Source organism: Osmerus eperlanus, chromosome 19 (genome assembly GCF_963692335.1).
Source record: "Osmerus eperlanus chromosome 19, fOsmEpe2.1, whole genome shotgun sequence".
In the NCBI taxonomy this organism is placed as follows: Eukaryota; Metazoa; Chordata; class Actinopteri; order Osmeriformes; family Osmeridae; genus Osmerus; species Osmerus eperlanus.
The window spans coordinates 7,118,250-7,145,532 of record NC_085036.1 but is presented as its reverse complement, the minus strand read 5'-3'; the positions used below and the strand labels follow the sequence as shown (position 1 = coordinate 7,145,532).

At 47.2% G+C, this 27,283-nt stretch overlaps 4 protein-coding genes across 12 annotated transcripts; 2 read left to right on the top strand and 2 right to left on the bottom strand.

The window, feature by feature from the left end:
* Nucleotides 1-278: 278 nt before the first annotated feature.
* mdh2 (malate dehydrogenase 2, NAD (mitochondrial)) lies at nt 279-4,385 on the bottom strand. Its single transcript, XM_062485495.1, has 9 exons — nt 4,207-4,385; nt 2,807-2,975; nt 2,557-2,640; nt 2,258-2,367; nt 2,001-2,126; nt 1,434-1,511; nt 990-1,089; nt 756-907; nt 279-574 (listed from the first exon to the last, which is right to left on the bottom strand). The coding sequence occupies exons 1-9, from the start codon at nt 4,267-4,269 to the stop codon at nt 443-445; spliced, it is 1,014 nt and encodes a 337-aa protein (XP_062341479.1). The 5' UTR covers nt 4,270-4,385; the 3' UTR covers nt 279-442.
* An 817-nt stretch (nt 4,386-5,202) lies between these two features.
* On the top strand, nt 5,203-9,029 carry ska2 (spindle and kinetochore associated complex subunit 2). 2 transcript variants are annotated; one of them, XM_062485272.1, is made up of 7 exons: nt 5,203-5,348; nt 6,982-7,071; nt 7,237-7,413; nt 7,512-7,586; nt 7,684-7,726; nt 8,007-8,142; nt 8,390-9,029. In XM_062485272.1, the coding sequence occupies exons 1-7, from the start codon at nt 5,316-5,318 to the stop codon at nt 8,511-8,513; spliced, it is 678 nt and encodes a 225-aa protein (XP_062341256.1). In that variant the 5' UTR covers nt 5,203-5,315; the 3' UTR covers nt 8,514-9,029. The 2 variants fall into 2 exon arrangements, with proteins under 2 accessions (XP_062341256.1, XP_062341257.1); XM_062485273.1 differs by lacking the exon at nt 5,203-5,348 and adding an exon at nt 6,740-6,895.
* A 3-nt stretch (nt 9,030-9,032) lies between these two features.
* On the bottom strand, nt 9,033-21,192 carry LOC134039412 (inactive serine/threonine-protein kinase TEX14-like). Of its 4 annotated transcripts, none has more exons than XM_062485263.1 (30): nt 21,123-21,192; nt 20,587-20,749; nt 20,181-20,295; nt 19,889-20,054; nt 19,518-19,669; nt 19,317-19,398; nt 18,944-19,077; nt 18,712-18,828; nt 17,607-17,730; nt 17,089-17,267; nt 16,443-16,591; nt 16,105-16,295; nt 15,808-15,916; nt 14,647-15,593; nt 14,430-14,527; nt 14,159-14,256; nt 13,767-14,048; nt 13,522-13,619; nt 13,243-13,350; nt 13,040-13,145; nt 12,800-12,869; nt 12,418-12,566; nt 12,047-12,219; nt 11,410-11,812; nt 11,046-11,162; nt 10,647-10,755; nt 10,324-10,425; nt 10,060-10,184; nt 9,795-9,840; nt 9,033-9,622 (listed from the first exon to the last, which is right to left on the bottom strand). In XM_062485263.1, exons 2-30 carry the CDS (start codon nt 20,711-20,713, stop codon nt 9,556-9,558), a joined length of 4,743 nt encoding a protein of 1,580 aa, XP_062341247.1. In that variant the 5' UTR covers nt 20,714-20,749; nt 21,123-21,192; the 3' UTR covers nt 9,033-9,555. The 4 variants fall into 4 exon arrangements, with proteins under 4 accessions (XP_062341247.1, XP_062341248.1, XP_062341246.1 ...); XM_062485264.1 differs by having other exon boundaries at nt 20,587-20,734; nt 21,123-21,163; XM_062485262.1 differs by lacking the exon at nt 21,123-21,192 and having other exon boundaries at nt 20,587-21,065.
* On the top strand, nt 20,488-27,073 carry rad51c (RAD51 paralog C). 5 transcript variants are annotated; one of them, XM_062485268.1, is made up of 10 exons: nt 20,488-20,700; nt 21,677-21,794; nt 21,935-22,172; nt 22,276-22,433; nt 22,789-22,922; nt 23,303-23,434; nt 24,915-24,981; nt 25,237-25,297; nt 25,827-25,887; nt 26,698-27,073. In XM_062485268.1, the coding sequence occupies exons 2-10, from the start codon at nt 21,677-21,679 to the stop codon at nt 26,839-26,841; spliced, it is 1,113 nt and encodes a 370-aa protein (XP_062341252.1). In that variant the 5' UTR covers nt 20,488-20,700; the 3' UTR covers nt 26,842-27,073. The 5 variants fall into 5 exon arrangements, with proteins under 5 accessions (XP_062341252.1, XP_062341253.1, XP_062341251.1 ...); XM_062485269.1 differs by having other exon boundaries at nt 21,672-21,794; XM_062485267.1 differs by having other exon boundaries at nt 21,612-21,794.
* The last annotated feature ends 210 nt before the right edge of the window (nt 27,074-27,283 follow it).

Below are 27,283 nucleotides of genomic sequence, written 5' to 3'. Positions count from 1 at the left end.
ACAAAGTGCTCTGGTTTAAGATGCCTTTATACATTTGCAGGAAGCAAAGCAAATCCTTCTGGACTGCTGAACAAGGACAAAACAACTGCACACAATTCCTTGCAGTGACATGGAGGAGCCTACTTTGACATTCCAAGTGCTTTACAGGAATAACTAAGTGAATGTCTATGTAACATCTACAAGAACAAAAGCAGGGATAGGCAAGGATTCCAAAATATAGTTGTCTGCCAAGTTTATCTCAATATATCTCAGATGTACATGGATCCAGTGCACAATGGTGAAGGAAACAGTTTATTGATGAATTTCGTTGCGCTTCTGATCAGTAACAAACAGCTATCGTTTTGTCAGACATGATGAAACTTGGACTCCAGAGAGACTTTGTCATTTTAAGTGAAAGGACAATATAAATAACCATGGACACAGAGGCTGAGTCAAACCCAGCTCACTTCATGTTGACGACAAAGTCCTCTCCCTTCTTGATGGAGCCCTTGAGCTCTCCGATAGCATCGGCCACCAGCTTCTCCTCAAAGGCTGTCAGCTTGCCCAGCCCAAGGTTCTTCTCAATCCCATGTTTCTAGAACAAGACAAAAACACGTTCCTTTTGAGGAAAAATAAATCTCTAACCGGGACAGTGATGAACTGTAATAATCAAAATGAAAAAAAAAAAAAAAGAATCGCAAAACAACATCTCTTCTTGGTTCAATATATCTTTGAACTGCCTTGAACATTTCTAGTTTTGCCGGTACAGGACTTACCCCAAGGAGTAGAGGTGTGGAGAAGTACTTGCATTCGGTCTCTTCAGATCTCACGTATGCGCACTCGACGACCCCTTCCTTGCCGTTCATGGCATCCAGGACAGAGAAGGTGAACCTGGCACCAGCGTAGGCCATAGAGAGAGTGGCAGAGCCTGGGAGACACAGATCACTCATGTTACAGCTCATCCTAATCCTCGACGGCTGGCTGTGACTGGTTCATATTGCGGTCCTCACCTGCTCCAGCCTTGGCCTTGACCACCTCAGTACCAGCCTCCTGGATCCTGCCGGTCAGGGCAGCCAGCTGCTCAGCTGGGAACTCCACTTTGGGTGAACACTAGAGAAGTAGTTATTTCCCAGTGAATATTTGAAATACATTTGCAGGGTATTTTGCTTTTCCAAAGAATTTTAGAAAGACATGACAGATTCCCTTTTTCTCACAACAAATCCTATTATCAAGGCCCCGTAGAAAATCCACAGGCACTGATTCATTACCTCATATACATGTTGAAACCACTAGATGGCGACAAGCTATAGATAAAACATAGGGATGGTCCTATAGCACATTAAGTCTATGCATTGGGTCTTCTTGTAAACCACCATGAAAGACCTGAAGTATAAAAGAAAAGAGAGAAAAGAAATCCCATTCAAGTGAGATCTCAAAGTAGGCGTTAGTCTTACCTGTGAAATGAGAGGAATGATAGTCTTGCCTGCGTGACCTCCAATCACTGGGACATTAACGCGCGCTGGGTCAAGGCCCTGCAACGAGAAACCACTGTCAGCCATCTTGTCTTCATATTTCACTGATACATGGACTCAGGTATATACAAGAATACAGTACGTATTCCCTTAATCAACCATTCCGATTCCACTGGGTTCATTTGCAACATCCAACATCAGTGTAATCTCACTGAAACAATAGCTATGAGCAAGTATCTTTTCCACAGTCACTACACACGCACGTAAAAAGTGGCAGCAAGTGTTACATAACTGGTAACAGCTGTTAGAAATGTCTTCAGCAGAGAGACCCGTCTCCTGCCTCCATTAGGTGTGCCTCTTTTTGCCTTGTCATGCCATCTGTATCTATTCATCTGTCAATAATCTCCAGGATAAAAAAAACAAGCTTTGACCAGGTTGGAACCTGCCTATCTGTATGACCTTCACTCTGGAAGTGGCAATAAAGCAGTTAGCAATGCTAATGACCCTCTCTTTTCCCCCCATAAATAACAGATCATAAATATGACTTACTTTCAGATCTGCAACGAAAGCATTCGCTCTGACAATGTCCAGTGTTGTGACTCCAAACACTCTGTTGGGGTTGTAGACACCATATTTCTTCATGACCTCTGATGTAATGGGAATAGTAGAGTTGACCTTTCAATTGGGGGGGGGGGGGAAAGATCCAAGACGTTAGACGTTGACGACATAGTCATCGTGACCATGACTGTTAAGCCTCGTAAGCAGTAGAATGAGGTGCGTATGGGGGGGATGGAAGAGACGCTCACAGGGTTGGCGATGATGCAGATCATGGCCTCCGGGCAGTTGCGAGCACAGGCGTCAGCCAGGGTGGCCACGATGGTAGCGTTGGTGTTGAACAGATCGTCGCGGGTCATGCCTGGTTAGCACACAGAAAGCACTAAGACTGTGCACCTCCCGAGTTTCAGACTAGCTCCAAACTAATAAGGGAGTTGGGAGAAGGTCTCGAAAACCCATTTACTAGTCATTTCATTTAGAATTGAAATTCAAGTCGATTATGAATACATCATGAAATCAGGTGGTTTCCCCAGCCGAAGCAGGACCTTACCAGGCTTCCTGGGGACTCCAGCAGGGATGACAACCACCTGACAGCCCTGCAGTGCAGCATCCAGCTGGTCAGCACCCATGTAACCTAGCGAAGGAATCACATATTTTCAAGGGAGGCATTTGAACACATGGCACACTCGTTTTAAGCAATCACCTCTGGTAGAACTCTCATCGGACACCTCAAGAGCTTCACACATTTGAACCCATTTAGCCAAGCATGCATGCATGCTATGCTAATGCCACTGTCTTACCAGTGACCCGGGCCCTGGTCTCAATGTGGCCGAGGTCGGCAGCCACTCCGGGGGTGTGTGCGATGTCAAAGAGGGAGAGTTCACCGACCAGAGGACTGTTCTTTAGCAGGAGGGAGAGGGGTTGGCCGATGCCCCCGGATGCACCCAGCACTGCCACCTTGGCATTGTTCTGAGGGAAGAGGAGACGTTTTGTTTGTTTAATACATTTTATCAAGTAAATACTTTCCCAGGGGGACATGCATCTAAATATATACATTTTGAATGTGTGCAATGAGGCAGCAAAACCAGCACCGTTTTATCCAACAGTTCTATTCACGTTTGTCCGTTTGAACACCATGATTCCTGTTCCTTTGCTTTAAGAAGTGGTGAAATAACCTGCACCTGCGAATGCTCCTCTCATGTTAAGGTCAAAGGTCGAGATCATATTTTTGGATCAAACCTCCTGACCATTCTTAGTTGGTCACAAGTCCTAAGGAGATTTAGATAAATTACCATTCAGAGGATTTCACAGGCGCCTCAACAAAGTGATCTTATTAAACTGTAGGAATGTAAACCAGTTAAGAGTAAACTTGAGCAAAAACAGTCCTTGAAGGTAAACAGCGCAGACAGCTAAGTTAGTGTGTTGCTGTCAACAAATATCCACATGATTTATTTGTTGCCAATAACTACCACAGCCAACAAGAAGTAAATAAATAAAAAACCGTGTTGGGTAGCAAACAGGTGGTTAGCTACTGTTAATCCTAATCTTAAATAGGCCGTAGTATGAGAGAGCAAGCCATTACAAGCGTCCAAGTAGGATACAAGTAGAACCCGGATGATCATGCATTGATACTTCTCATGTCATGCCACTCTATGGCAAGTTAGTTGGTATGAAACAACCTTGTTCAACGCGTGGCGTGTTAATGAAACATAATCTAGACTCCAAGACTGTCTTGGCAAGAGTATAGTTTACAACCCTTTACCGCAGGAGAAGTGCAACAATGAGCTAACATGAACCAACTTAACGATCAGCTAACGTAAGAAAGTCTATTTTACATTGGAGCTCAAGTTGACCTTTCTGAACATGACTGCTCGAGAATCGTAGCGTGAACCTGAAAGCTAGACTCAGGTAGCTAACGTTAGGTAGCACAGTTGTACAGTAATGGTAGCATATCAAGGGGGGTTTCAGTCAGTCATACAAGCTAACAAACATTATAGCCAGTCATGTAGCTCGAAGGTTAACTATCCAAATCAACATGACACACAACTAGCCTACTTAGGTTTATTACCACAGCCAAAATTCTACTCTCCATAGTACATCAACTCAAGCTAAACTACATAGTGCAAGCTAGCTAGCTAGGCTAACGTTAGTCATTTCACTCAGAGGTGACACTGTCACTGAGAGATTAAATAATATTTACCTGTGTTGAAGTGGACAAGCTTCGAGCTATACAAACTGTAGGTCTTGCTACGCGAGAAAACATGTTGAAACGTTACTGCTTGGCTTGATTGTAACAAAAAATGATATATAGTGGCCCTCTGTACACAGTGACTCAAACGTCCTCTAGCTCAGTTCCCGGTCGAGAGAAACAGCGTACAGTTCAACCTATGTTAAGTATGGTGGGCAGGCTATCACTTGAGTTACATCTCGCTGATTGGTGAAGCTAGGAAAATCTCTGTTTAGGATTGGAGAAATATAATGTCAACTACAAATTTAAAGTAACAAACTTCATTGGTCCCTGGCCTTTTCCTGTTACCGACTGTGAGTTGATTTGATATTTCTATTAGGTGACACTTTCAATCAATATATTAATAAACAGTATATTGTAATTTTCATTCATTTGTATAGCCTGATGTCAGTTTCACTAGGTATCTTACATAGATAGATAAATGTACCGTCTGAAGTAGTGTGCAAAAATGATGAAATGCAATATTCTCTGTTAATTGATACAGTTTATTGCACAGTGCGATGCCATATACAACAGTGGACACAAACCTAAATTGAAGTTTGTCAGACGCTTTTCTGAATGATCCACACACACACCACTAGAGAGAGCTAGAGACTCATGTAAGATAGAATATACGACATTGAGGGATGTATTTACATTCGATATTTTATTTGACTGCAAATCGTAAAAATACAATTATAAAGTACAACAAGAGCTTGGTAAAATGTCTTAGCAGCCATAACGCGAATTAAATTAATATACAAATGAAATGGCTCTCAAATGTTCTCTACAACTCACAGAAATATTTTTGTATGACTGTAGAATAAAAAACACAGAATCAAAACACGTATCCATCCACCAATAAACGCACTATTTTACAATCAGTAGTCCAACCAATGTTCAGATCGCCATTTTATGAACTCCCCCCTTTTTCCAACGCCCATTTCCTCTACTGCGGTGTCGCTCAACTGTCCAATCTCCTGCCACTATTCTTGACAGCTGGCCAATCACAGCAGCCTTTACATGAACCAGTGGCAATATATTTACGGGTCTGCCTGCCTGAGGAATGTAAACTATTCAACATGGAGACAGCGGTTGATAAACTGGAGGCGATGGTAAGATGTGTTTTAGCTAACTAAACCGTACATTTGTACAAAGCAGTGTAGACCAATCTACGTGGTTGGACATTACATATGAACATAGTCTCGTCCTATTAAACACTTTGGCAAATGATCCGTGCGTCAAAGAGAAATAGGAATTCTGCTAGACCAGCTAGCTCGCGGGTATCTCAATTCCGTTTTTTTTCTGCCATTCTGATCGCTATGATTCGTTTGTAAGAAACGGAAAAAAGACGAAGCCTGCAGAGCAATGTTGTTTATTCGAAAAACGCCATATTTATAGTTCATTACATGGCATGTTGCCAATATATGTATTGTTTATTTAGCTAACCTTAGCTGTTAGCCTACTACACGTTTCAATGAGGACAGGGAGTACTAGTACTCGTACAGCTAGTACAGCCTGCGCCTACACAGAGGCCGTCTCCATGTTCCCTTTGCGGGACCGCGCGCTCGCTCCCGGTGTTGCCGTTAATATTTAAATCTAGAGCAACTATGAAATAAGTTTTAGCGACGTCCGGAGTTTGCGAATAATCGTGGACAAGATGTCTAGCCAGCACGCATATTTATTGCTATCTTACTGTATGATAGGATAACTGAGTCCATTTCACCAGACTAAGGCACTAGCTAGTGAACGCAAGTCAAAGAAACGGAACCCCAATTGCATGATACTCATTCACAAGTTTTACAGGTGAAGGATGTCTATCTTTCCTTCTCAGGGCTGACAACACTCCGGAACATTTGGAATCTTGAAAGTTTTCTGTCTGTCCAGTGCCCCTTTTATATTGTACTACTGGTGACCCTGCAATAAAAGCAGTGCAATGTTAAAAGGGCATTGGCCAGGGATTGTTCCCAAAGGATAGGTTTTAAATTATGATGAACCAGACGCTGTTTGCAGGTGCTCTGACTTCATTGCACTACTGTATTGGACAGCTAGCAGTGCAATAGTATTGTCAAAGCGTCTGAAAGCAGCAACACAGCCCTGGACACAAGGATGCAGCTAATAATGTAAGGTCATAGGGCTTGGACTCGCTCTTCAGTCATGTGATACCTTTTATTTGGAACACGCATAATAAAACACGTGTCAGATAATGCATAATAGTACCCTCAATATCTATGTTCATTCTAATAAACTACTTTCATCTCGCAAAAGCGTGCATTTGAGATGATATGAATATTTTGATTGGCTATCATAAACACTACTGAAATTAAGTCTGAAACCTAGATCAATTAAAAAAAAAATCTATTTTCTAGGCATATTTTTACCTGCTTTCCAAGGGTGTCATTATGTGGCGTTGCAAAATTTGACTCATTGGATTGATCCTGAGTCCTGGAACCCTATCAATATTGTCTCTGCTGTCCACTTTGTTCAGAGTAGTGCAATATTGCTTATAGGGTTTCAGGGTTTAGGTTAAAACATCTATAATGGCACTGTGCATTGCCCAGAGCAAGACTCCACCCATCTCAAGACCATAAAACGCCGGAGGCACGTACCTGTGATTTTAGAAGAGACTAAAGGACTCCTCTTTTGTTCATGTTGACTATTGGTCTGTAAAATTACCTTTTATAATTACCATGACTGAATTGCGTCGTATGAGGATAAAATGTGCTTTAAACGGGCTGTCTTTTTCAGTTCCAGAAGACTGAGGCCGACATGGAGTACATAGAAAAACGGCTGAGGCTGGACTTTCTAACCAACGCGTCGGAGAACGGTACCGTAGAAGTGAGTGCACAAACACCCGAACTCTCGCTCTGATTTCATATAATTGCCTCCCGAGTCCAAATCTCTGAACATGCATCGTCAGTGCTGCAACAAAAGGGTCTACTCTTCCAACCCCCGAAACGGATCAGATTCATGTGTAACCCGGGTTAACGTTTGTCTCCGCAGGAGAACCCAGTGAAGCTTCTGGAGAACCTGTCTGCCATCAAAGCCAGGCACGCGGCGCTGTGTGCACAGGTGCAGGAGATTGAGGCGGAGCAGAAGCAGTCCATGGACTCGATCAGGGCCCACCTCAGCACCACGGTGCAGCTGGTGCAGCAGCTCCAGCACACCGCAGACGAAGAGGTCAAATGCTGCTTGTGTGCCTGAAAACGGTGCATTTGGTTGGATATTCCTTGAATGTGTGTGTGTATATATATTTTTTGTTGTTGTTGTTAATTTAGGTTCCGCCACTGACTGAGGCTGAACAGTTGTCAACCGAGTTCCTTGGTTTAACAGTCAAAGAAGACACTGCAGAGGTAAAACGGACAATTCTAGCCTGTTCTGCTTTACATTGTATTATCGTAATCTGATCCTTTTTACAGAAAAACATACCAAATGTGATTGTTCCAACAGGTGCCCGTTTCAATAGAGGTCCAAGCCCAAGAGCAGCCACAGTGTAAGTTACAGCAAAACCCTTACGCTCCCTTTTTCAAAGGTGACATTTCCCATGGAAATTCACTCTTCCTACTCAAACCAGACTCGTTCCTCCAGCAAGGTGACATCGTTGTTCCTCCAGGCCTAGTTTAGACGGCAGAAAGCCATCCCATGCATGTCTATACAATTCTGGGTGTGTATAGCTAGAACCCAAGCTAATAAGATGTCTGTTGGAATGAAACGTTGTTTTGGCTGGAAATGGTTTCACTTGGGCATTCGCTTGACTCGTTCCCCTCTCGCAGCTTCTAGCGAGTTTGAGGAGCTCAGCGAAACCACGCTGGAGGCGGTCCCGCGGAGCGTCCGCTCCAACGTCAAGCTGGCCGGCCTCAACGCCTTCCACAGGCAGCTGCACGAGCACTTCTCCAGCAGAAGGAACAGGTCTGACGAGTCGTGTTCACGCTGAGACACGTGACCCTTTGCACAGACACCCCCCCTCCCCCCAGTTGGGTTATGACAACACCATTCTAAGAAGTGTTCCAATCGTTGATTGTTGGAATTGGTGGTTTAGTCAAGTCGTGGTATTTGGACGTGTAGTCATTGATAGGATAGTCATTTTTCAGGCTTAAAAAAAAGAAATTAATTTTACATTTTACAAGTTTACATTTTTGCTATTTTTCATCTCCAGTGGTCACCTCAGTCTACAAAAGATGAAGCAGTTGAATATGAAGGTTAGTGACGCCAAGCTGAAGACACTGGAACACCTTGGTCTTGTAGATCTGGACAAGAAGGGGCATGTTCGCCTGCTATGAGGTGGGAAGAACATGTAACTAAGAGACTGTTAAGATTCTAGACCCCACTGCATGGTGGATATGTGGTGAAAATGATGGACTCTGCCCATCTCTTCCTTTCTGTCCCTTTAGTAGACAGGAATGTGAACCTTGTTGAAAGATTGTGTGTTGAATTCCAAGTTTGATACCTACATAGGTTTATGTAATTCCAGCTAGTTGTTTTGAAACATGAACACCAAGGACAAAAGGAAATTCAAATTCCAGACATGACAACTGTCGGATCAAGGTTAAAAAGTGTTGTTTGTGGAAGGGCAATGTTGTAAATTTGAAATGCACTATATTTTTATATCAAGTTTTACTTGATACTGAGGGTTCTTTTGACTGATGGGTGAAAATGCATTGTGATACGTTTTCCATGTGTAAATGCTGATGAAGAAAGATTGAAATGGCAGATATGTATGCTTGAATGATTGTCTTGTCCGACATGTATGTCATGGTCGTCTGTATTAAAATTAAAAAAATGACCGTAGCACATGACGGTAAGAAGCACATGCTTAATTTATTGAACAAGAGTGCCAAATGTAAAAACGATAAAATGTAACAGTTAATACAATTTCATCAAAACATTCCAGGATTTGCACAAAACGTGTATTTTCATGTTTAAAATAGTCAAACCATAAATGAAACTTTTTAAATAATCATACATTTTAATCTGAATGTAAAAAGCATTGACAGTTGGTAAAACAGACATAAAAACATCAATAGTCCAAACTACTTCTGTAGAGAACACTGACCATCTCATGGAACATTATGAGGGTAACAAGACATTTTATTGTATGTTTTACTAGAAGTACTGAGCTGGCCCAAATGCCTTAGAATCTTAAAGTAAGAGGAAAAATCTATTTTTAATTATGGCAGAACAAACATTCACATTGAACTTCTAATATATTAAACTTCATATAATATTCCATTAGCCATTTTCATTAACAATGAATATAAAATGCATAAATGGTAAAATTACATAACATGTATTACTGTCACATTAAATACCCATCATGTTCCTTCACTCTCTCATTACTTGGTTGGGCACACTTTGGCTTTTGACTGGAGTCTGCTCCAGAACAATCACCCTGCAGGTAAAAAAACAACAACCTCGTTTAACATATGAGACATAACGTATAAAAAATGAGACAAGGGTACATGATACAGTATGCCATGATGCTTGGGTGAAAATAAAAGTTAAGAATTGTTTAAAAGGCAAAGACGATAGATTTAGCTGAAATACACGACTATGTTCTCCACCTGTGAGGCTGGCTCCAGGTCCCAAGACTAGCCATCTCCTGCATTCCTGTTGAAACACAGTAGGTTGGACCTATACTTTACATACAACATTAATGGTTATATCATATACTCAAGGAGTATTAGCTACAGACACAAAACAAGTAAAAGTACATGGGTTTCAGAATCAGGGTTTTAATCGCCATGAAAGTTTGCACAGACAATGAATTTGCTTTGGCAGGAAGGTGCATACATTAAACATATAGGAATCTTAAAAAAATGAAATGACCTGCTACAGGGACTGGGGCAGTGTCTGCGATCTCATCCCGTTTCGCCTCCGCGGTCTCGACACAGTCCCCTCCTGGGTTGACGACATCCTCCTCCCCCTCCGCCTGGGGCTCACACACGCTCACCCTGGCCAAACAAACCCCCGCAGCCCTTTACCAGACCTCGTCAAACAACCCTGACGCCAAACCCCGCCTGGAACGGTGTTTGAACAGAAGTGTCGTGTTTGCATTGCATGATCGGAGCTAGCTACAGACTGAACACGCACGGGGGTTTGAGATGTTGCACGGGCCCTGGGCTCCTGACCCTCTGCCCACCAGCTCTGTCCACGAGCATGCACTGGAGCACCTCGTCTAGGGTGGAGTGGGCTCTGAGACGGACAAACCAAAATGGAAGAGTTTGCTTACTAGGGCACTAGTCGTAGTGGAAGAAAGGCAGACTCCAACTCGTTAAGCTAAATACTCCCAGCGTGCATGTGCTGCACATTTGATGAATGCTATGGCAACATGCGGTGTCAGAGTCCTGAACTCTTATTCACAGCAGAGATGAGTGATCCTAGGTATGAGCCGTGTTTGGTGGAGCCTGCTGTACCTGTCGGTCTCCTCCAGGTACTCTGGGCCTGCAGGTGGTCCTCTGGCCTGGCTCTGGTGGACACGTGCTGCCGTGTCAGCCACGCCTATCGGCCTATCGCAGGCCTCCTCTGAAAACAGTGCACATGGTGTTGCGTAACTCTCATCTGACCGATTACACCCAGTGCTTGTTTTCAGGTTACTTGTACATTGGCTCAGAGCAAACAGTGACGAAACCAATTCAATTTAGGCAACCGTGTCCTCTGAATGGGAGTCACGTCACAAACATCTGGTGGATTGATTCTTCTGCTGGTTCTGAGCATACAGTGCAGCGAGTGTGCAGCGCCTGCCTTGTGAAGGGTGTCCAGTTGAGCGTCGCACGTCTCTGCTCGCTCAACACCGTCCACGGGACCCCGCTCACCTTCCAGTAGCCTCCGCTCGTCCTCCTCAAACGTGGCGTTCTCCTCCCCGGACACGTCTTCCTCCTCGAGCGACTCCTCGTCACCCTTCTCTTCTTCCTCCTCCTCACGTTCAAGCTCTGAGAGGAAAGGGTTCACACAGGACTTACTCTGCAGTTGGTGTTAGTGTTATGTTTGCCACCGTCATGACAGAAATGATTGCCCCATATATGTCTGTCGACACATTATTGCTCAAGTCTTGCTCGGCTGAATCGAGTTTCTTCGTTGTGGCCTGTGGTGTGGTAACTTCTGGAAAAGCTCCATAACCAGGCCCCGAGAAAAAGCCACATCCATAACCAGGCCTAAGACAACAGGAGAACTCCTCACCTTCATCAGGGTCTGCCAGTCCAGTACCTACAGGCTCCTCCTCCATGGAGGTAGCATCTCCACCGCTACCCTGCTCCTCTCCCTCCTCGTTCCCCTCCTCCTCATCTGGGGTTGCGCCATCTCTAGTTCCTCCCTGCCTCCGGTGAAGATCCACGCTACGGACCTCTTCGTCCTGACCGTCATCCTCTTCTTCCACCATCTCCATCCCCTCCTCTCCCTTCCCCCCTCCCTCAGTGGTGGTGGGCAGGGTGTAAGAGGAGAACATCCCCTCCTGGCTGGTAGTCTGCCTCTCTCCTGAGCTGGCCGTGGTGAAGTCCGGGGGCCCAGTGGGCGTGTCCGTCTCCTCGGGGGAGGAGCCGTGCAGGAGGGGGGACTGCAGGACGCTGGACAGGGACGACGCCGTCTGATGACATCATGAGAGTGCTACAATCAAGTTCACCCACTCAAACCATATTCCCCCCCCCCCCTTGGAAACTAGACCGGCATGAAGTATCAGCAGTACACGAGAATCAATTCACGACACAGAATTGTCGTCATGTCCTATCAACATCTAAGAACATGACTGTCCCAGCCACAATACGCTGGCCAGTCCATCACTCATCCTGACTGTGTGGTCTATGAGTACGTATCTCCTGACCGTGGTGCTGTCTCCCATGCTGCCGGTGGCCGTGGCGTAGCTGTCTGTGGTGTAGCTCTGGGTGTGGGGGGGCAGGGAGTGGCTGCTGCCCCAGGGGGAGGTGTCCAGCAGGCTGGGTAACGGAGGCACGGGTCCCTCCCTGCTCCCCAGGCCCCTGCAGTGGCCCGCTGCTGCTGCAACGGGACGGCATGTCAGTGATGGCCTGATGACTAACGCTGTATATCTACGGTGTATTATCACTCGCTGAACCCCCAATCTCATGAGAACAAAATGCATTATGAGTGGATTCCGATAACGTTGTACGGATGGCGATTTTGGAGAAATCTAGAATGGAGCTTTTGAGTGCTCTGAGGTGGGCCAGGGGTTGTAACCTGGGCTGCGAGGGGTGCTGTTGCAGGGTGGGGGGCGTCGGTTTAGGGGGCTGGGGGGCTGTTTCTCCTGGTCCACCCAGTCCTGGAGCTGGCCAGGTGAGCATGTGATGCTGGAGAGCTCCGCCAAGTCAGACAGGTTAGGGAAGCCACTGAACACACGCACGCACGCACACACACATCCATAATTCATTATTAAAACCCATGTTGCCTCTTTTACAACCGCACCCTTCCCCACGGCTTCTGCAGAACATTCTCATCAGGTCTACACATGAAGGGACGTATAAAGCTTGGGGCATACATTAAACAACCCTAAAAGAATCCAGAGGACTAAGGAGGACATGAACCTGCACATGGCTAGGTTCCTGTCCGCACATCCTCCTACCTGGCCAGAGGAAATGGGACATGCTCATTGATAGCGCGGTTCGCGCCAATCTCTGAATCCAGTGTTGTTTCTGGAAAACATAACGTGGCCACTGTTTCTGTTGCTATGCAGCATGTGCATACTGTACGTATCCTACAACTAGCCAGTAGATTTGATGAACACCCGGTATCGATCATACTCGTATTCAGCAAGCGTGCTCTTTACATCGGCTAGTCTGCACAGGCGCGTCGCCAGTCTCACCCCTGTGCTTCTTGGGTTCCTGGGTTTGTTCCCCAGGGCCGCTCTGACTGGCGGCAGGCCTGCAGACCTCTACTGTCACATCCAGGTCCTCCTCCGAGCTGGAGGTCTGAGGGGCACAACCAGGCAGACACGGGTCACAATGTGATACCTCTCTAAGGACGTGTGCGTGCCTGTGAGTCTGTGCTTTCGAATTGGATGTTGACCTGGCTGCTGCGGAGTGGCTTGTTCCTCTGCTGAAGGTCGGGGGTGTAGAATATGCTGGAAGGCTCCACAGGTGACTGGGTCTGGTCGGACTCGGAGGTCCCGTCCTCCTGGGCGTACACACACACACACACACACACACACACACACACACACACACACACACACACACACACACACACACACACACACACACACACACACACACACACACACGAAAAGTCAAAAGGATTTATAGATAGGGCTGAGGCAGAGAAGGTGTGTGGTGTGATCACCTTTACCTCTCCTGGTCTCGTATCCTCCCACACTCCACAGGTCATGTTGAAGGTGCGGTTGACCGAATGGAAGTCTGCATCCTCCTCGCTCTCACTCTGGACGCCTGCACAAGGAAGGAGTCGGGTCCCACAACCATCACGTCTCTTCACCGGGAGCCAAACATCTCAGATGTTCCATGAGACTCATCACCATGTCACACATCCTACATCCACTTCCAATAGCGGTCGTTTCAAGGTTGCGGGGCCCTTACCCGCAAAGCTCTTAAAAATCTGCTCCAGCTCGCTTCCACTTTGCCCCTCCTCCTCGGTCGCTCTCGGAGGTGGAGGTCCAGCGGGGGAGTAAGACGTGGAGGGTCTGCACGCGTCACGACTCCAAGGGGGCTCCCGCCTGGCCCTGGGGGGTCCAGGCGCCAACGCTGACCCCCGACCCAGTCTCTCCTCCACGTCCTCGCTGTCACTGCTGCCCAGCGGAGGCCCCGGCGCTGTGCCCAGGTGCCCGCGCGTCATCCTGGCCACCAGGTCTGACACCTCGCCTGGGCGGGAGGAGGAAGGGGAGAGTCCATTCAGGGAGGGCGTTTGGAGTTTGGGAGGGTTGTGCTGGGGTGATTTGATTTGGAGAGGCAGAGATGGGACGAGCTCTTACTGGTCCATCTAGCCTTGGCTAATGGCTGAGTGGGTTTTGGCTGTGGAGTAGGACTGTCCTCCTCCAGGGAGTCGGTACCATCAGAGGACAAGCAGGGCCTGGGATAGGGGCAGGGTTTGCATTAGACACTCACTGACATACACTGATACCCTTCACCCCCATAGCTAACCACTGACAGACCCCAAATCGTCCGCTTACCTCCAGTGCTGTTCTACCCTACCTGATGTACGGTCGAGTCCTGCTAATCCTTCCTCCTGCCTGTAAGATGTACCTTTCTTTGGATTGCTTTCCGTCCACTGACTGGCGCTGCGCGTCTGATCTCTGCGGCTGCGTTCCGTCTGTGTCTGTGGGGCGTCTACCTCCAGCTGCCTATTGAGGGGAAACAGGCAGCAAGCGATTTGACTAGGGAAAACTGTGGCTATCGGATATAGCTCTAGTGCCAAGTCAGGCTTTTCGTTTGAGCCGCTAGATGGCGCCAGTGTGCTTACCTGCTGCTTGTTCCGGGGCCGCGTGATGACGAAGCTCTCCTCCCGGGCAGAGCTGTACTGGCTGGGCTCCTCGGAGGGGAACTCCTGGGTGGCGTCCTCGTACGAGGGGCAGTCCAGGGAAGGGAGCCCCAGAGCGCCGGGGCGCTCCGCCTCGGCGGGGTACTCCCTCTGCCACACGGCCAGCTCCTCCTGGCTGAGGAGCGGCCGGGCCAGCCCGCCCCCCTCCAGGAGGCGGGCCTCCAGGCGCTTGGCGGACGGGTGGAGGCCGCGGGGGAGGAGGCGGTACTGCGCCGGCGGCCCCACCGCCCGCGACGCCGTGCTGCACGGCGAGCCCGAGAGGGTGGAGGAGGAGAGGGTGGAGGTGGCGGTGGAGGGGTGGGAGTGGGTCGGGGGAACGGAGGAGGCCTTTCCGGACCTTTCTTCCCCGTCCACTTCGTCCGCCCCCCCCGCGTCCGGGAGCGGGCGGTCGCGGTCCACGGCGTCCAGGCTGCTCTCCGACTGCTGCAGGAGGACCTGGGACACCTTGAGGTTCAGCACGATGGAGCTGATGTCCTCGGAGATGTTTCGGCTCAGGCGTTCGTGCCAGACGGCCCTCTCCGTCGCTCCCTCCTCCTGGCTATCTCCGTCTTCTTCTACCGTGCTGGAGTCGGACTCTTCCTCGGTGCTCTCGGGATCGGACGAGGCCGCGGCGGGGCACAGTCGCCAGTCGTCCAGGGGCAGGATGTCCCTGTAGGAGATCTCTCGGTCTATGAGGGACTCGGATTCGGTGCTCGTCCCGTCTTCCTCCTCCCTCCCCGGCCTCTCGCCCTCCGCCCTGTCCTCCGTCTCTCCGTCCAGCAGTCTGTCCAGCTGGCTCAGCTGGTCGTGGATCTCACGGTCCACTGTGGTGTCCAATAAACTGGCACACTCTGCCTCTTCAGGGTTGGGATGTGTGGTGGGCCGCAGCACTGAAGGAGAAGGGGGCGGGGGGAGATGGTATGTGACTATAGTTGAGTTACATTTGCTTCAAACGTATGGAGCCCAATGGTAGAATTGTTTCTACTGGGTAAGGTCATGTACATCATCTGTGTGCTTGTGCATTGTCTGCTTGTTGTCCTCTTCCCAAGCTGGGTAGAAAGGGGCAAGGGTGTGTGTGTGTGTGCGCGTGTGTGTGCTCACCACCAGTGCCAACTTGTTCCCCAACAGCTGAAGACTCTGGACTCCAGCCAGCAGCTCTGAGTCCTGGTTTTGTGTACACACCACTTCTTCTTTTAGTGTTCTGGACCAGCTCCTAAAACACACACACACACAAACACACACACACACAAACACAGAGGGTTGACTCAGCAACATTCAGAAGGAGTCTACTGTTGAGTTGAGTGGCAATTGAAAATGATCAAGTGAAATCATACTGCACACAAAACCTAGTGAATGCTGTGTGCTGTGTGAGTAGAGGTGTTGGTACACACACACACACACCTTGATGTCACAGCGCAGTGTGTAGCGCAGGTCCTGCAGGCTGTGTGTGCGGTCCTGGGGCCGGGACTGGAGGCCCACCCTGACCAGGCTGTTGTAAGGCTGGGGGACTCTGGGGTCTGCAGCCAGAGCTTGGCCACACTCCAGCACCTGACGTATCTGACGAGGGTCCACCAAACCCCAAGGAACTGCATCTGTGGCCACCCACGCACAGTAAACACACACGCTCATCGCACCCGCATCCAACCAAGGCAGCCACTCAAAAGGGTCGGAAAACAAACATCCACTGAGTAACCGTTTGTTTTGGAAAACCCACACGGGTGGATATGGGGCGTGTTTACCTGTGTAGAGTTCCTGGATGATGGCACACAGGCTGTAGAGGTCAGCCTTGCCGGTGCAGGGTCTGCATCTGACCACCTCGGGGGCGGCCCAGTTGTACATGCCGGGGGCCAGGGGCAGGGGGGCCGGGGGGCTGGGGCAGCTGCCCTCACTGCCAACACACAGCCCTCGGAGCTCAGCAGGTCATCATTACATAAAAGGGCTCTGGATTTGCTTTGTGTTGAAGCAGGATACTGGTAAATATGTCACACATACAAACGTCTCAGGCACTTAAGTAAAGAAATGATTATAGACAAAAATTCATCTCAACATCTTTTGTAATACCGCACAAATCCAGAAGACAAAAAAAAAAGAATATTTAAGAATATTTAAGGGAGTCAGGTGGCTGAGCGGTTAGGGAAGCGGGCTAGTAATCAGAAGGTTGCCAGTTCGATTACTGTCGTGTCAAATGACGTGTCGTTGGGCAAGGCACTTCACCCTACTTGCTTCGGGGAGAATGTCCCTGTACTTACTGTAAGTCGCTCTGGATAAGAGCGTCTGCTAAATGTAAATGTAAGACAGTATTCATATTTTTGGGTGTCTTAACACTTTTGAACAGTGCTGTAGTGTGGACTGGAGGTAGGGCAGGGGTGAGAGAGCGAGGGGCACCTGGAGACCATGAAGCCCAGGCCGGTGAGCTTGGCCAGGCCGGGGTGTGTGAGGATGATGCTGTGAGAGGAGAGGCCCCTCATCACAAGGCCTCGTCCGTGCAGGTAGAGCAGAGCCTCGCAAGCCTGCAGCACCACGGAGAGCAGGGCCTCCGCACGCAGCACTGGGAACTCAGCCCGCTGGCAGAGGAACACACACACACACACACAGTTCATAGTGAATTCAGCTGTTGGTGTGTGTGTCAGAGCACACCCGATTAACACATTAAATACGTCACACAGATGCTTTGTGAGTGTGGGTGAGTGTGTGTGTGTAACTGAGCACACCCGATAAACACATTAAATAAGTCACACAGATGCTTTGAATTTAGCTGTTCTTCTTGCCATGGCAAGAGCGACAACTGTCCTGTCACCTGTATCAACTTTTATAAAGCTCACCGTCGGAAGAACAATGGAAACATTCCAACATGCTTGGGAGTTGAACCCTCGTAGGATGACAGCCTGTGAGCCCGGAGTTACCTTCTGGTGCAGCAGGTTGTGCAGCGAGCCCACGTGGACCCTCTCAAACACCAGGCGGACCCTCAGGAAATCTGCAGACATGCTGACTGCCATCAGCTGCAGTAGGTGGGGGTGGAACAGCTGGCTACGGAGAGCAGGTGTTCACACAGCAGTCAATACTTTCAGAGGTCGCACTCCAGATTGTTTGAGCGATGAAATTGAGCTATGGATTAATAGTTGCCTTTCTATTGAAATCCAACCAAACAGACACGCACAAGTTGCTGTACTTAACCAGCTGACTCATTTAAATCGTATTCTTTAGAAAATCAACGAGTGTTTTGATCAAAACAACCATTCACCAACCAAACTCACACAACCAAAACCCCCATCACAGATCACCAGAACAAAAATCATTGGCCTATCCAAAAGCCGACTGCCGTGACAACTGCTTAGCAGTCAACTGGCATGAGCACAAGGCAATATCAGCGAGGCCGAAGGACTGGCAGCTCCACCAGCACAAAGAGCATCTCCTTCAGCAGAAGCTGTGGGAGGAACAAAACAGGGCATGGCTGGCCGTAATGTCTCAATCCCTAAAATAGCCACGGCTCAGGGAGAACGGACAGATTGGGGCCAGCAGGGGGGCCATAGAGGAGGTCCTGCCAGGGGGGGGGGGGGACTACGAAGGAGGCCACTCAGGCGGCAGAGCACCGTGACCCAAGCAGCACTTCAGGCTGCGACCACTCATTAAGAGTGGCAGAAACTAGGACCGGCTGTCATGTAAGCTATGGAGCTGTTCGCCCTGGAAGAATAGGTCTGCTGCCAGGAAGAAGGCTGAGCCATGCAGGGGGGATTATGTTACAAGAGCCAGCCTGGACACCTTTCAACTGACCTCCAGCACAGTAGGGGAGAATGGAGGAGGAGTGGTTGTAGGCTACGCACACCACCCAGGAGGAAAGGTAATAGATGACCTACTTCCAGAGAGTTGAGAGGGTCTGTAATGTGGAACACTGGCTCGTGGCAGACTACATCATGAAGAAGAATAACAACTACTTCCAAGTAGGGCTTGACGGACATTTGAAGCTATATATGGGTGGCATTACAACTAGGCCAGGTTTGTTTGTCTCACCTGCAATACTCCTGCTCTACAAGCAGCAGGTCCAAGTACTCTTTGTGGCTGCCCCCCTGTGGCGAGGAGATTAACTGCAGGTCCTTTACGGTCACCCTGCAGCCCTTCCAGCTGTAACTGGCAGGGGGGAAGGAGAGAGAACATCACACTCACTCACCCATGAAGCACGTTCGATCCTGGGGATGTCATGCTCCCATGTTGTGGCCACGTGAGAAGGCTGCGCCGGTCTTACTTGGTCATGGTGATGAAGGGGCCACAGGAGAAGGAGAGCAGAGCTTCGTCCTCGGCCTGTCCCAGCTCACTGTCCCCCATCACTGGGAGGGAGGCCAGGAGCCCCAACGTCTGCCCCGGTTTCTCTATACACAACTGGGAATACATTAGACACGGTAAACGGACTGCATTTTAGATAGCGCCTTTCTACCATAGCGGCACTCCATTTTTGGGCCTCTCATTCGCCCATTCACACAGCGACGAGAGGCAGACAAGTGGGGAAACGTGCCCATTCAAACTCATACAGCCACAAAACAAATGGCTGAGGGGACATAGAGGAATGCATGATGATGAAGTAGTGCAGGTGCATGGATTCACTGTCAGTCTCGATGTACCTTTCCAAAGCCAAAACACTGAACCGTGTCACAGGGAGAGGACTTGGAGTTCATCTTTCTGTTGAGGTACAAATCTGATCCCCTGCAAGATTGTATAAACCAGGATTAGGGTTACGGGGGTCATTCCAAATAATCATTTTACGATACAATACAAAACATGACTAAATTACAAAAAGCACTGTGTGGTAAACTTTTGCTCACCCAGACTTGAGAACCTCCAGAAGAGAGGGAGACCGAACCAGGTTCTTGGAGGACGTAGAGGTGGAGGAGGGGGTGCGGCGCAGCAACCTGGACTGGGGGATGTGGGACAAGCTGTGCATGTGGGACACACAGCTCTTCAGGAACTCCAGCATCTAAGCCGGAAGGTGGGGGTGGAGCACAGGGAGATGTTTGAGGCGTAAAAAAAAAAAAAAAAAAAGATTTGGCTGTTGCTCGGTTTATAGCAGAGAACCATCCTCACCCTCTACCACCCAACATCCCTGGCACACACACACACACACACACACACACACACACACACACACACACACACACACACACACACACACACACACACACACACACACACTAACCCTTGCACTGTTCTCCTGGGCCCCAGCCTCAGCCCAGTCACGGGGGCTCCGGCCCTTGCAGTCGTGCAGCCTCAGATCGCCTCCTGCGTCCAGAAGTCCACTCACCAGCCAGGGGTTACAGGAGAACACAGCAGAGTGGACCGGGGTGCTCCTGTCCTCACAACGACTGCAGAGGACGCGTTAGAAAGAACCGGAATCCAAATGTTTCACTGTGTGGTGAAATCCTTCACATCCCTTTAATAAATGCTTATTGCGTAACCTTTGAAGGTGATCGTGGGCGTTACAGTCTTACTGGTTGGGGTCTGCTCCATACTGCAGTAGAAGCTCAGTGACGCTGGTCAAACCAAGCAATGCTGCGCAGTAGAGCGGTGTCTGGCCCAGGTGATTGACACAATCCACATCCACACCTTGGTAGAAGCACAAATGCTACATTATAATTGTTTTTGTTGCACCTCAGTTGTAGAACAGCCTTTCTCAATCCTGGTCCTCGGGACTCCCTGCCCTGTTTTAGATGTTTTCCTTTTTCAACACACCTGATTCAAATGAATGGAACTTGACAACAACCCATTCATTTAAATCAGGTGTGTTGAAAGAGGGAAACAGGGAAGCGGATCCCGAGGACCAGGGTTGAGAAAGGCTGTTGTTGTAGGAGGTGAAATTGGCTAGCTAGCAAGGCGTTTCAACAGATGCAACCTTACCTTTTTTAAGCAACTTCTCCAATTTGTGCAAGTTCCTGTCCAGAGTGTACCTGTGAAGCTGAGCTTGTAGGCCTCCACTCTTCACTACGCCGAAACGCACAGGGCAGGGCACAGGTAGCGTAGCCATGCTGCTCCATTCAGCTTCACGCTGAAATTACGTAGCCTACCGTTGACGTTACTAAAAAAGTTAGCTAGCAGGCTAGCTTGTAACTACCCAGTTCGCTTCTTAGTTATTTAATAGGGACTAACTATCCACCAGAAAAGCCTAATAAGTTAACTTGAAAGTATACTCAAATGATGGTACTAGTCTCTTTTGTTCGTTATTTACTCCCAATTTAAACAAACATGCTGCTATCGCGTAGCTTACATCTAACGAGTTTAGCAGTCCGAGCGCGAGCATTTTGGGTGGCACAATTAAGCCTAGTTGATTTAGGGCTGGAGGCATCAAACCGTTTCTTCAGAAACTGACATGGTTTAAATATATATCGTTTTTTCTAAAACTATTGTAAATGTGTAATTTGTATTTATTAGCTTACAAATTAAATCACAATGGCCTGTGAACTTGGTTGGTAACAAATACACACGTGTCCCACGTCAACTCCAACATTTTCTGGCAAGTCAAAAAAAAAATGACTCTACTCATTAATTATACACATATGTGGATACCATACAAAATACTTTTGAATAATTTGAGTATATATGATTAAAAAACATAATTTTTAAACTGGAGAAAGCATGATGCATGTCCACCACTTGGTGGAGTTGTTGCATTTAATGCACTTTGTAGCTGCTTGGCACTGACTAAAAAAGAAAAGTGTTGGAGGGACAGTTGAAAATGGCAACAATATTCGGCACGATGAAACGCTTTTAGGATAAAGTTTACAACCTCATCCGACTTTGCCAGAGAGAACCTCGGACATGTACGATGTGTGATGAAATTACTTTAGATGTTCACTGTTAGTTGTGTTCGGTTTGGTTTAGCCTTTTGACGCTTTCATTTAGGCCTAGTTTATTTTTTGTTCTAGTGGTTAGAAAGCCCGATGGTTATTGTTGTGGTCCTTTCCGTTCCTTAAACAACGCCCAAGAAAAGATGCAAAGGCCAGTGTCAAGCTATGCTTTTGCCCCGTCCGTCAAAGTGAAACTGCTCAATGCAGGGTTCCAGTCTTCTGCAGACCTGTGTGACTTGCAACCTTTTCAACTCAGCAAAGGTAAATATTATAACGTATTATATTCATTCACTGTACTTTTACATTATAATTACACCAGCATCCATGGCACTATTCCATGCACTGGTAAGTATACTGTCAGTATCTGTTGTACAGCTGGCCCGTGTTCCCTTGTGTTGCAGATGCAGGCATCTCCCAGGAGGAGGCGGTGGAAGTGCTGCAGGCTGTGAAGTGCGAGTCTGTCCAGGAGAGGGAAGCAGTTGAAAAGCTAACTGCTTTGGAGCTACTCCAGAAAGAACAGGAGTTGGGAAACATTGTAACATTTTGCTCTGCGCTGGATATGGCTTTAGGTGGAGGACTTCCTGTAGGGAAGGTCACTGAGGTGTGCGGGGCCCCTGGCATAGGGAAGACCCAGCTCTGGTAAATAACAAGCAACCTCGCACCATTTATTATGAACATGTTCAAACTCTCACTCAAACACACACACACGTGTACAACTGAATCTTACTGTTTTGTCATTCAGTATCCAGCTAGCGGTCGATGTGCAGATCCCAGTGTGTTTTGGCGGTTTGGGGGGCAAGGCTGTATTCATTGACACAGAAGGCAGCTTCTTTGTCCAGAGAGTTGTGGACCTAGCACAAGCTGCTGTGGAGCACTGTGCACTACTGGCTGAAGACATGGGTAAGGGATGGGTATTAGTAACCAAGACAAAAACACTGCAAAATAAAACATTTTTAAGACGGTTTAAGAATAACAAGAAATTCAAACATGGTAAATGTTCCAACGACACGGAGGTTCACGCTCATGTGATGTGTGCAATCGTTGATAGATAGCCAAGTAATATGGTCACGTGAATAGAACAACTGTTTTAACACCTTGTCATTGCCTGGCAACTTGTTATCCATTGATGTATGTGCAGGAACATGCAGCTCAGGCATAATGAAACCATGTATGGCTCGAGCTTACTGGAGGTACATTCCCCTGACCTTTGCTTCTGATCTGTCTTTTTTTCCCCTTTATCCTTTTTCTTCTCCAGAGCAGCGGGAGGCCTTGAAAGAGTTCACCGCGGAAACGGTCCTCTCCAACCTCTTCGTCTTCCGTTGCCATGACTACGTGGAGCTGTTGGCGGAGACGTACCTCCTGCCTGACTTCCTGGCTCGGCATCCCGAGGTTTGAATTCCCAACAGACTGGACTGCAAAAAAATGAATAGCACCACAGATTTCCTAAAATTGGACTCCATTTTGTGTTGAGCTTGACTCCATATTACTGTCATAATCCGCAAGTATTGAAACAGTGCCACACAGCCACTATCTTGTAACTTGGGAGAGGAAGCACACAAAATAGAGTGCAAATCTCAAATGAAATGAACACATTTTTTATTTACTTTTGGCACAGTATTATTGATTCTATAACGTAGAATACTAACTTGCACTTCGATATGGCCCATGGAACAGAATTCCGACTGTCAATGAAAATGATTGAATCATAAACCAATCCGTTTAGATATTTTTTTCAGTTGTGTGTACTGGACCCCTCTTACCCAATCCAGATCCGGCTGGTCGTGATAGACAGCATCGCTTTACCGTTTCGCCAAGACTTCGACGACCTGTCCCAGAGGACACGCCTCCTCGGTGGCCTCGCCCTGCAGGCTTTCCGGATGGCAATCAATCACAATGTTGCGGTACGACCCACTAACCCCCATTAATTAGGACCGTACTCTTCCTTCACAAATACATAAACATCCCACGGAGTTAATAGACTAGACCAGATAGGCTGTAAATGGGGGGGGGTTCTGCACCTTGCCAAGATGTAGCGCTGCTGTTTTTGATCAGCAAAAGCATTCCTAAAAATCCCTGGAGCAAATTCACTTTGTTCTAGTAATTTGTTCATTGGCGGCACTCCGGGAGCCTCTGGAGGACACTCAGTAAAACCAACAAAGCTGGTGGTCAGCAGCACACCATGTTCCGTTTTGAACAAGAGGCTCCTGGAGGAGTTCTCCGAAGTGCTTCTCATCAAAACGCAGTTGTTTACTTTGCCACTTACTTAATCAGGGGCTGAACCAATAATACTTTTTTTATTGCTCTGTATCAACATCAACAACCCAGTGTCAGCTATGGACTTTCTCATCAGTGCTTCATTAAGTCATACAGCACAGCAGTGTTATGATGGTGTCCTGCCATTTTGCTTTTGGTGTCCTGCCATTTTGCTTTTGTCTGATGTTCAACCCTCTTTCCTCTGAACAACTGAAAAGTTGAGGCACCTTGCAGTATGAAGCAGCCTTTGTGAAGTCTTTATCCTGTAGTTGAGCTTTCAAAGTAAATACTGAAACTCAATATATAACATTACTTCACAACCTTAACATAACACTGATGCATTGAATAAGTTCTGTATGGCTCAGTTTCTCTTCATGGGAGTGTGAGTCATCCTTGCCTAAACCCTGAAAAGGAAGCCACTGATGCACCTGTGAGGTTCATCACCACTTCTGTTTAATCCATCCTTAATCCCTATTGAATTATATGAAATAAACTCAATTCAGGGAAAACTGGAAAGAAGAAATGAGAGCAGGGTTTACCTGTAGTTCTCAGAATGTTATGCAATATGTTCTAACGATTTCCCTATAGAGATACTAATCTACTTGTAACTACTGAAGAAAACCATGGATACTTCGAAGAGGAATTACCCCTCAAAGTATACCATTACTGTATTTTTGTCCAGCAAATTTCGGCCATGGATTTTTATTGCTGTTATTTCAGAGTTCGTCGTCAAGGTGACTTGTCATCAGATGCCATGGTTTTCAACTCTCATAACAAGCTGCTTCTGTACATTTTCCACAAATCAAGCAGAAGTCATTATCACCCCATGAGAGATGTTTTGCCCCCTAGCGTCACAGCTGTAAGAGGCTGCTACGGATGGGGCTGCAACTGAAGTGGAAAACAACAAAAAGGGGATTAGAGCATTTTGAACAATCATTATGTAAACCAAACCCAAATGTTTGCTATACTTTTAGGAATTGTGTACCAGCTAGTTTAACACCATGTCATAAGTACCCAGGTATTGTGGTTGACACAGACAATTGGTACTAATATTGTTCCATGAAATGTTAAACTTGGATCACACAGTACTTTGTAAGACAGTTTTATAAAGGCTATCACTGTGTTTAGGTTGTTCTTACCAATCAGATGACAACAAAAATCTGGAGTGGACAGGCAAAGCTCATACCAGCTTTAGGTAAGAACATATATTATGTTGTACTAGCTGCAACTCATGATACAAACACTAGTCCCCTGGAAAATAAATGGCAATTCACATGAAATCATCACGTAGGCCGAAATGTAGCTGCTAATCTAGCAAAACCGGCCTGTCTGCCTATAACTTGCGAGTATAAATGTTTGCAGGATAAGATGAGAATCGATGCACTCAGGACTGTAATTGCAGTTTTCCGTTCTTCACGTCCGTGTCTGTGCGATCCGTGTTTACCTGCAGGTGAGAGCTGGGGCCACGCTGCCTCGCAGCGGCTCATCCTACGCTGGGAGGGAACGCGCAGGTATCATCAGAAACACTCAACACTAATATCTGCAGAAAGGATGCACGCCGGCGTCTGAAAGCCGAGACGCGACACTTGCACACACGCACACCGAACGTCACACCCAGTCGGAGCCAGATCGTCAGCGGCCGAAACGCAACACGACACACACACACACACTTTGAGGCTCTTCTGTCTTCTATGTGAGGGGGGGTTGACAGAGTGAGAGCGAGCGTGTCACTTTGGCAGACGGCGCTGGCTTGCCCCTTTGTTGGCCGTCCTCTGCATCCACAATGCCTACTGGCCGCCAATCATTCGAGGGAGAAGGACACCTGAGGTCTCCTCGCAGCATGAGCTTCTGGAGAGAATCTCTTTACAGTTCATACCCAGCCTAAAAATCATTTGTTGGCCTTCCATAAAGAGTGAACAGACAATGTCGGATGGAGAGGGAAGAATGTAGCTGTGAGCTCTGTTTAATGCAACAAGTGTCAGAAAATACAGTTGTGGAACATTCAGTGACAACAGACATCGAATGTTCTCTTTCACCTAGGCTGGCGTCCCTGTGCAAGTCCCCCAGCCAGATGGAAGCCACAGTGCCGTACCAGATCACTGTGAGTACAAGCCCATTGTCCATCCTATCTGCCTGTCCCAACAAAGTGGAGGGGGGGTGATGTTTTATTGGCATGTCTGTATGTGCGGTTCTACTGATTTGGCCTCTTGCTAGCAATGTCTTCACTGATCTGAAAGCAGGTCCAATGGTTGAGCTAGGTCTCAAAGGTGCTCGCCTCACAGGAGGCGAGGAGGTGCTTCGCCTCACAAGTGTCTTTGCTCCAAGCAAAGACACTTGTGGTGAACTTGGCAAGTTGTCCTGTAATGTTCATCACTTTCGGCTTTGGCAGTGATTGTCCGTTTTATAGCAGGCCCTTACATAGTATTGGCGATATTGCTGTCATATAGAAAGTACAGTTTTGATAAAGAGTTGCATAGACTGCACTGGATAGCATTAAACACCATGGCCACCAAAGGTACATCGCTCAGTGGAGGAACAAGTACAAACATGCGGGGGAATGTAAGGTATTTCATACCACCGTTAATCCTTGTGCAACAGCTATTTCAAACAACACTAAAGTTATGTGTTTGATGTTGCATACCATATGGGGCTTCGTTAAGGTGCACCCTGGGTATAACTCTAGCACATTTTCAGACCATTTGTAGGTGTACATCCTACACTCAACCAGTGACTGTTTAAAAGTGACATATGTTGGATAATATGTATATTCTTAATGGTATGTGTATAGCTGCCATGTGGATTTGGCATGAAGAGATATATATAAATGTATACAAATCTGTTTATAGGTCACAGCATTTGAGGACAAGGATATTTTGTTTCAATTGTTCACCAACTTTTTTTCTTCCTCCAGGCTGAAGGCTTTCGGGATTTGATGTCATCAGACCAACCAATGACCTTGGCTGACCCTTCTACAAGCCAATCAGGAAGCTTCAGCAAGAGGCCCCGAATGCAATATGACCAATCAACTAAAAACGTAGGGCATTTAGAAGTATAGCCTGTATTTCTAATCTGTTTATATATTCTTTGTTTGTTGATGGATAAGATACTGTGAATGTTTGCCATCGTTGCTGAAAATGTTTTGGAATGTAAATAATTTGTGAGGTGAATCTCAATGTTCCATATTTTCTCTGTGGTTTTGAAATCATTTTACTCATGTCTTTTATAACTAGGATGTTACCCATTTTCTTGCTATCCATTTGGCATGATTAAAAACAACGGTTCGTTCTGGATCCTTTTTGTTAAACCTAACCTTGAAATTGAACAAATATTCAAATTTTACTTTTTGAAGATGGGAATGATCACATACTGTATGTTATAGTTGTATACCTTCCAAAGTTGCTTATGATTTGACTTAAGACGGTACGTTTTGAAAGATACAATTCAGTCAAAATCCCCATCCCATGCTATTGGGTGAGTTTCTCTGTTGGCTGTAAAGC

Bases quoted from the DNA above. Each gene is read 5' to 3' on its own strand.
- LOC134039412 (XM_062485263.1), bottom strand. From the start codon at position 20,713: ATGGCTACGCTACCTGTGCCCTGCCCTGTGCGTTTCGGCGTAGTGAAG. The intron at 14,257-14,429 runs GTACATCTTACA...CCCCTATCCCAG, and splicing joins GGAAAGCAATCCAAAGAAAG to GCCCTGCTTGTCCTCTGATG. The intron at 13,351-13,521 runs GTAAAGGTGATC...GTGTACGCCCAG, and splicing joins AGGATACGAGACCAGGAGAG to GAGGACGGGACCTCCGAGTC.
- mdh2 (XM_062485495.1), bottom strand. From the start codon at position 4,269: ATGTTTTCTCGCGTAGCAAGACCTACAGTTTGTATAGCTCGAAGCTTG. The intron at 2,127-2,257 runs GTGAGCGTCTCT...CCCAATTGAAAG, and splicing joins TCTGCATCATCGCCAACCCT to GTCAACTCTACTATTCCCAT. The intron at 1,512-2,000 runs GTAAGTCATATT...TTCTCGTTGCAG, and splicing joins CTTTCGTTGCAGATCTGAAA to GGCCTTGACCCAGCGCGCGT.
- ska2 (XM_062485272.1), top strand. From the start codon at position 5,316: ATGGAGACAGCGGTTGATAAACTGGAGGCGATG. The intron at 7,072-7,236 runs GTGAGTGCACAA...TTGTCTCCGCAG, and splicing joins CGGAGAACGGTACCGTAGAA to GAGAACCCAGTGAAGCTTCT. The intron at 7,414-7,511 runs GTCAAATGCTGC...TTGTTAATTTAG, and splicing joins AGCACACCGCAGACGAAGAG to GTTCCGCCACTGACTGAGGC.
- rad51c (XM_062485268.1), top strand. From the start codon at position 21,677: ATGCAAAGGCCAGTGTCAAGCTATGCTTTTGCCCCGTCCGTCAAAGTG. The intron at 22,923-23,302 runs GTTTGAATTCCC...TACCCAATCCAG, and splicing joins TCCTGGCTCGGCATCCCGAG to ATCCGGCTGGTCGTGATAGA. The intron at 24,982-25,236 runs GTAAGAACATAT...GTTTACCTGCAG, and splicing joins AAAGCTCATACCAGCTTTAG to GTGAGAGCTGGGGCCACGCT.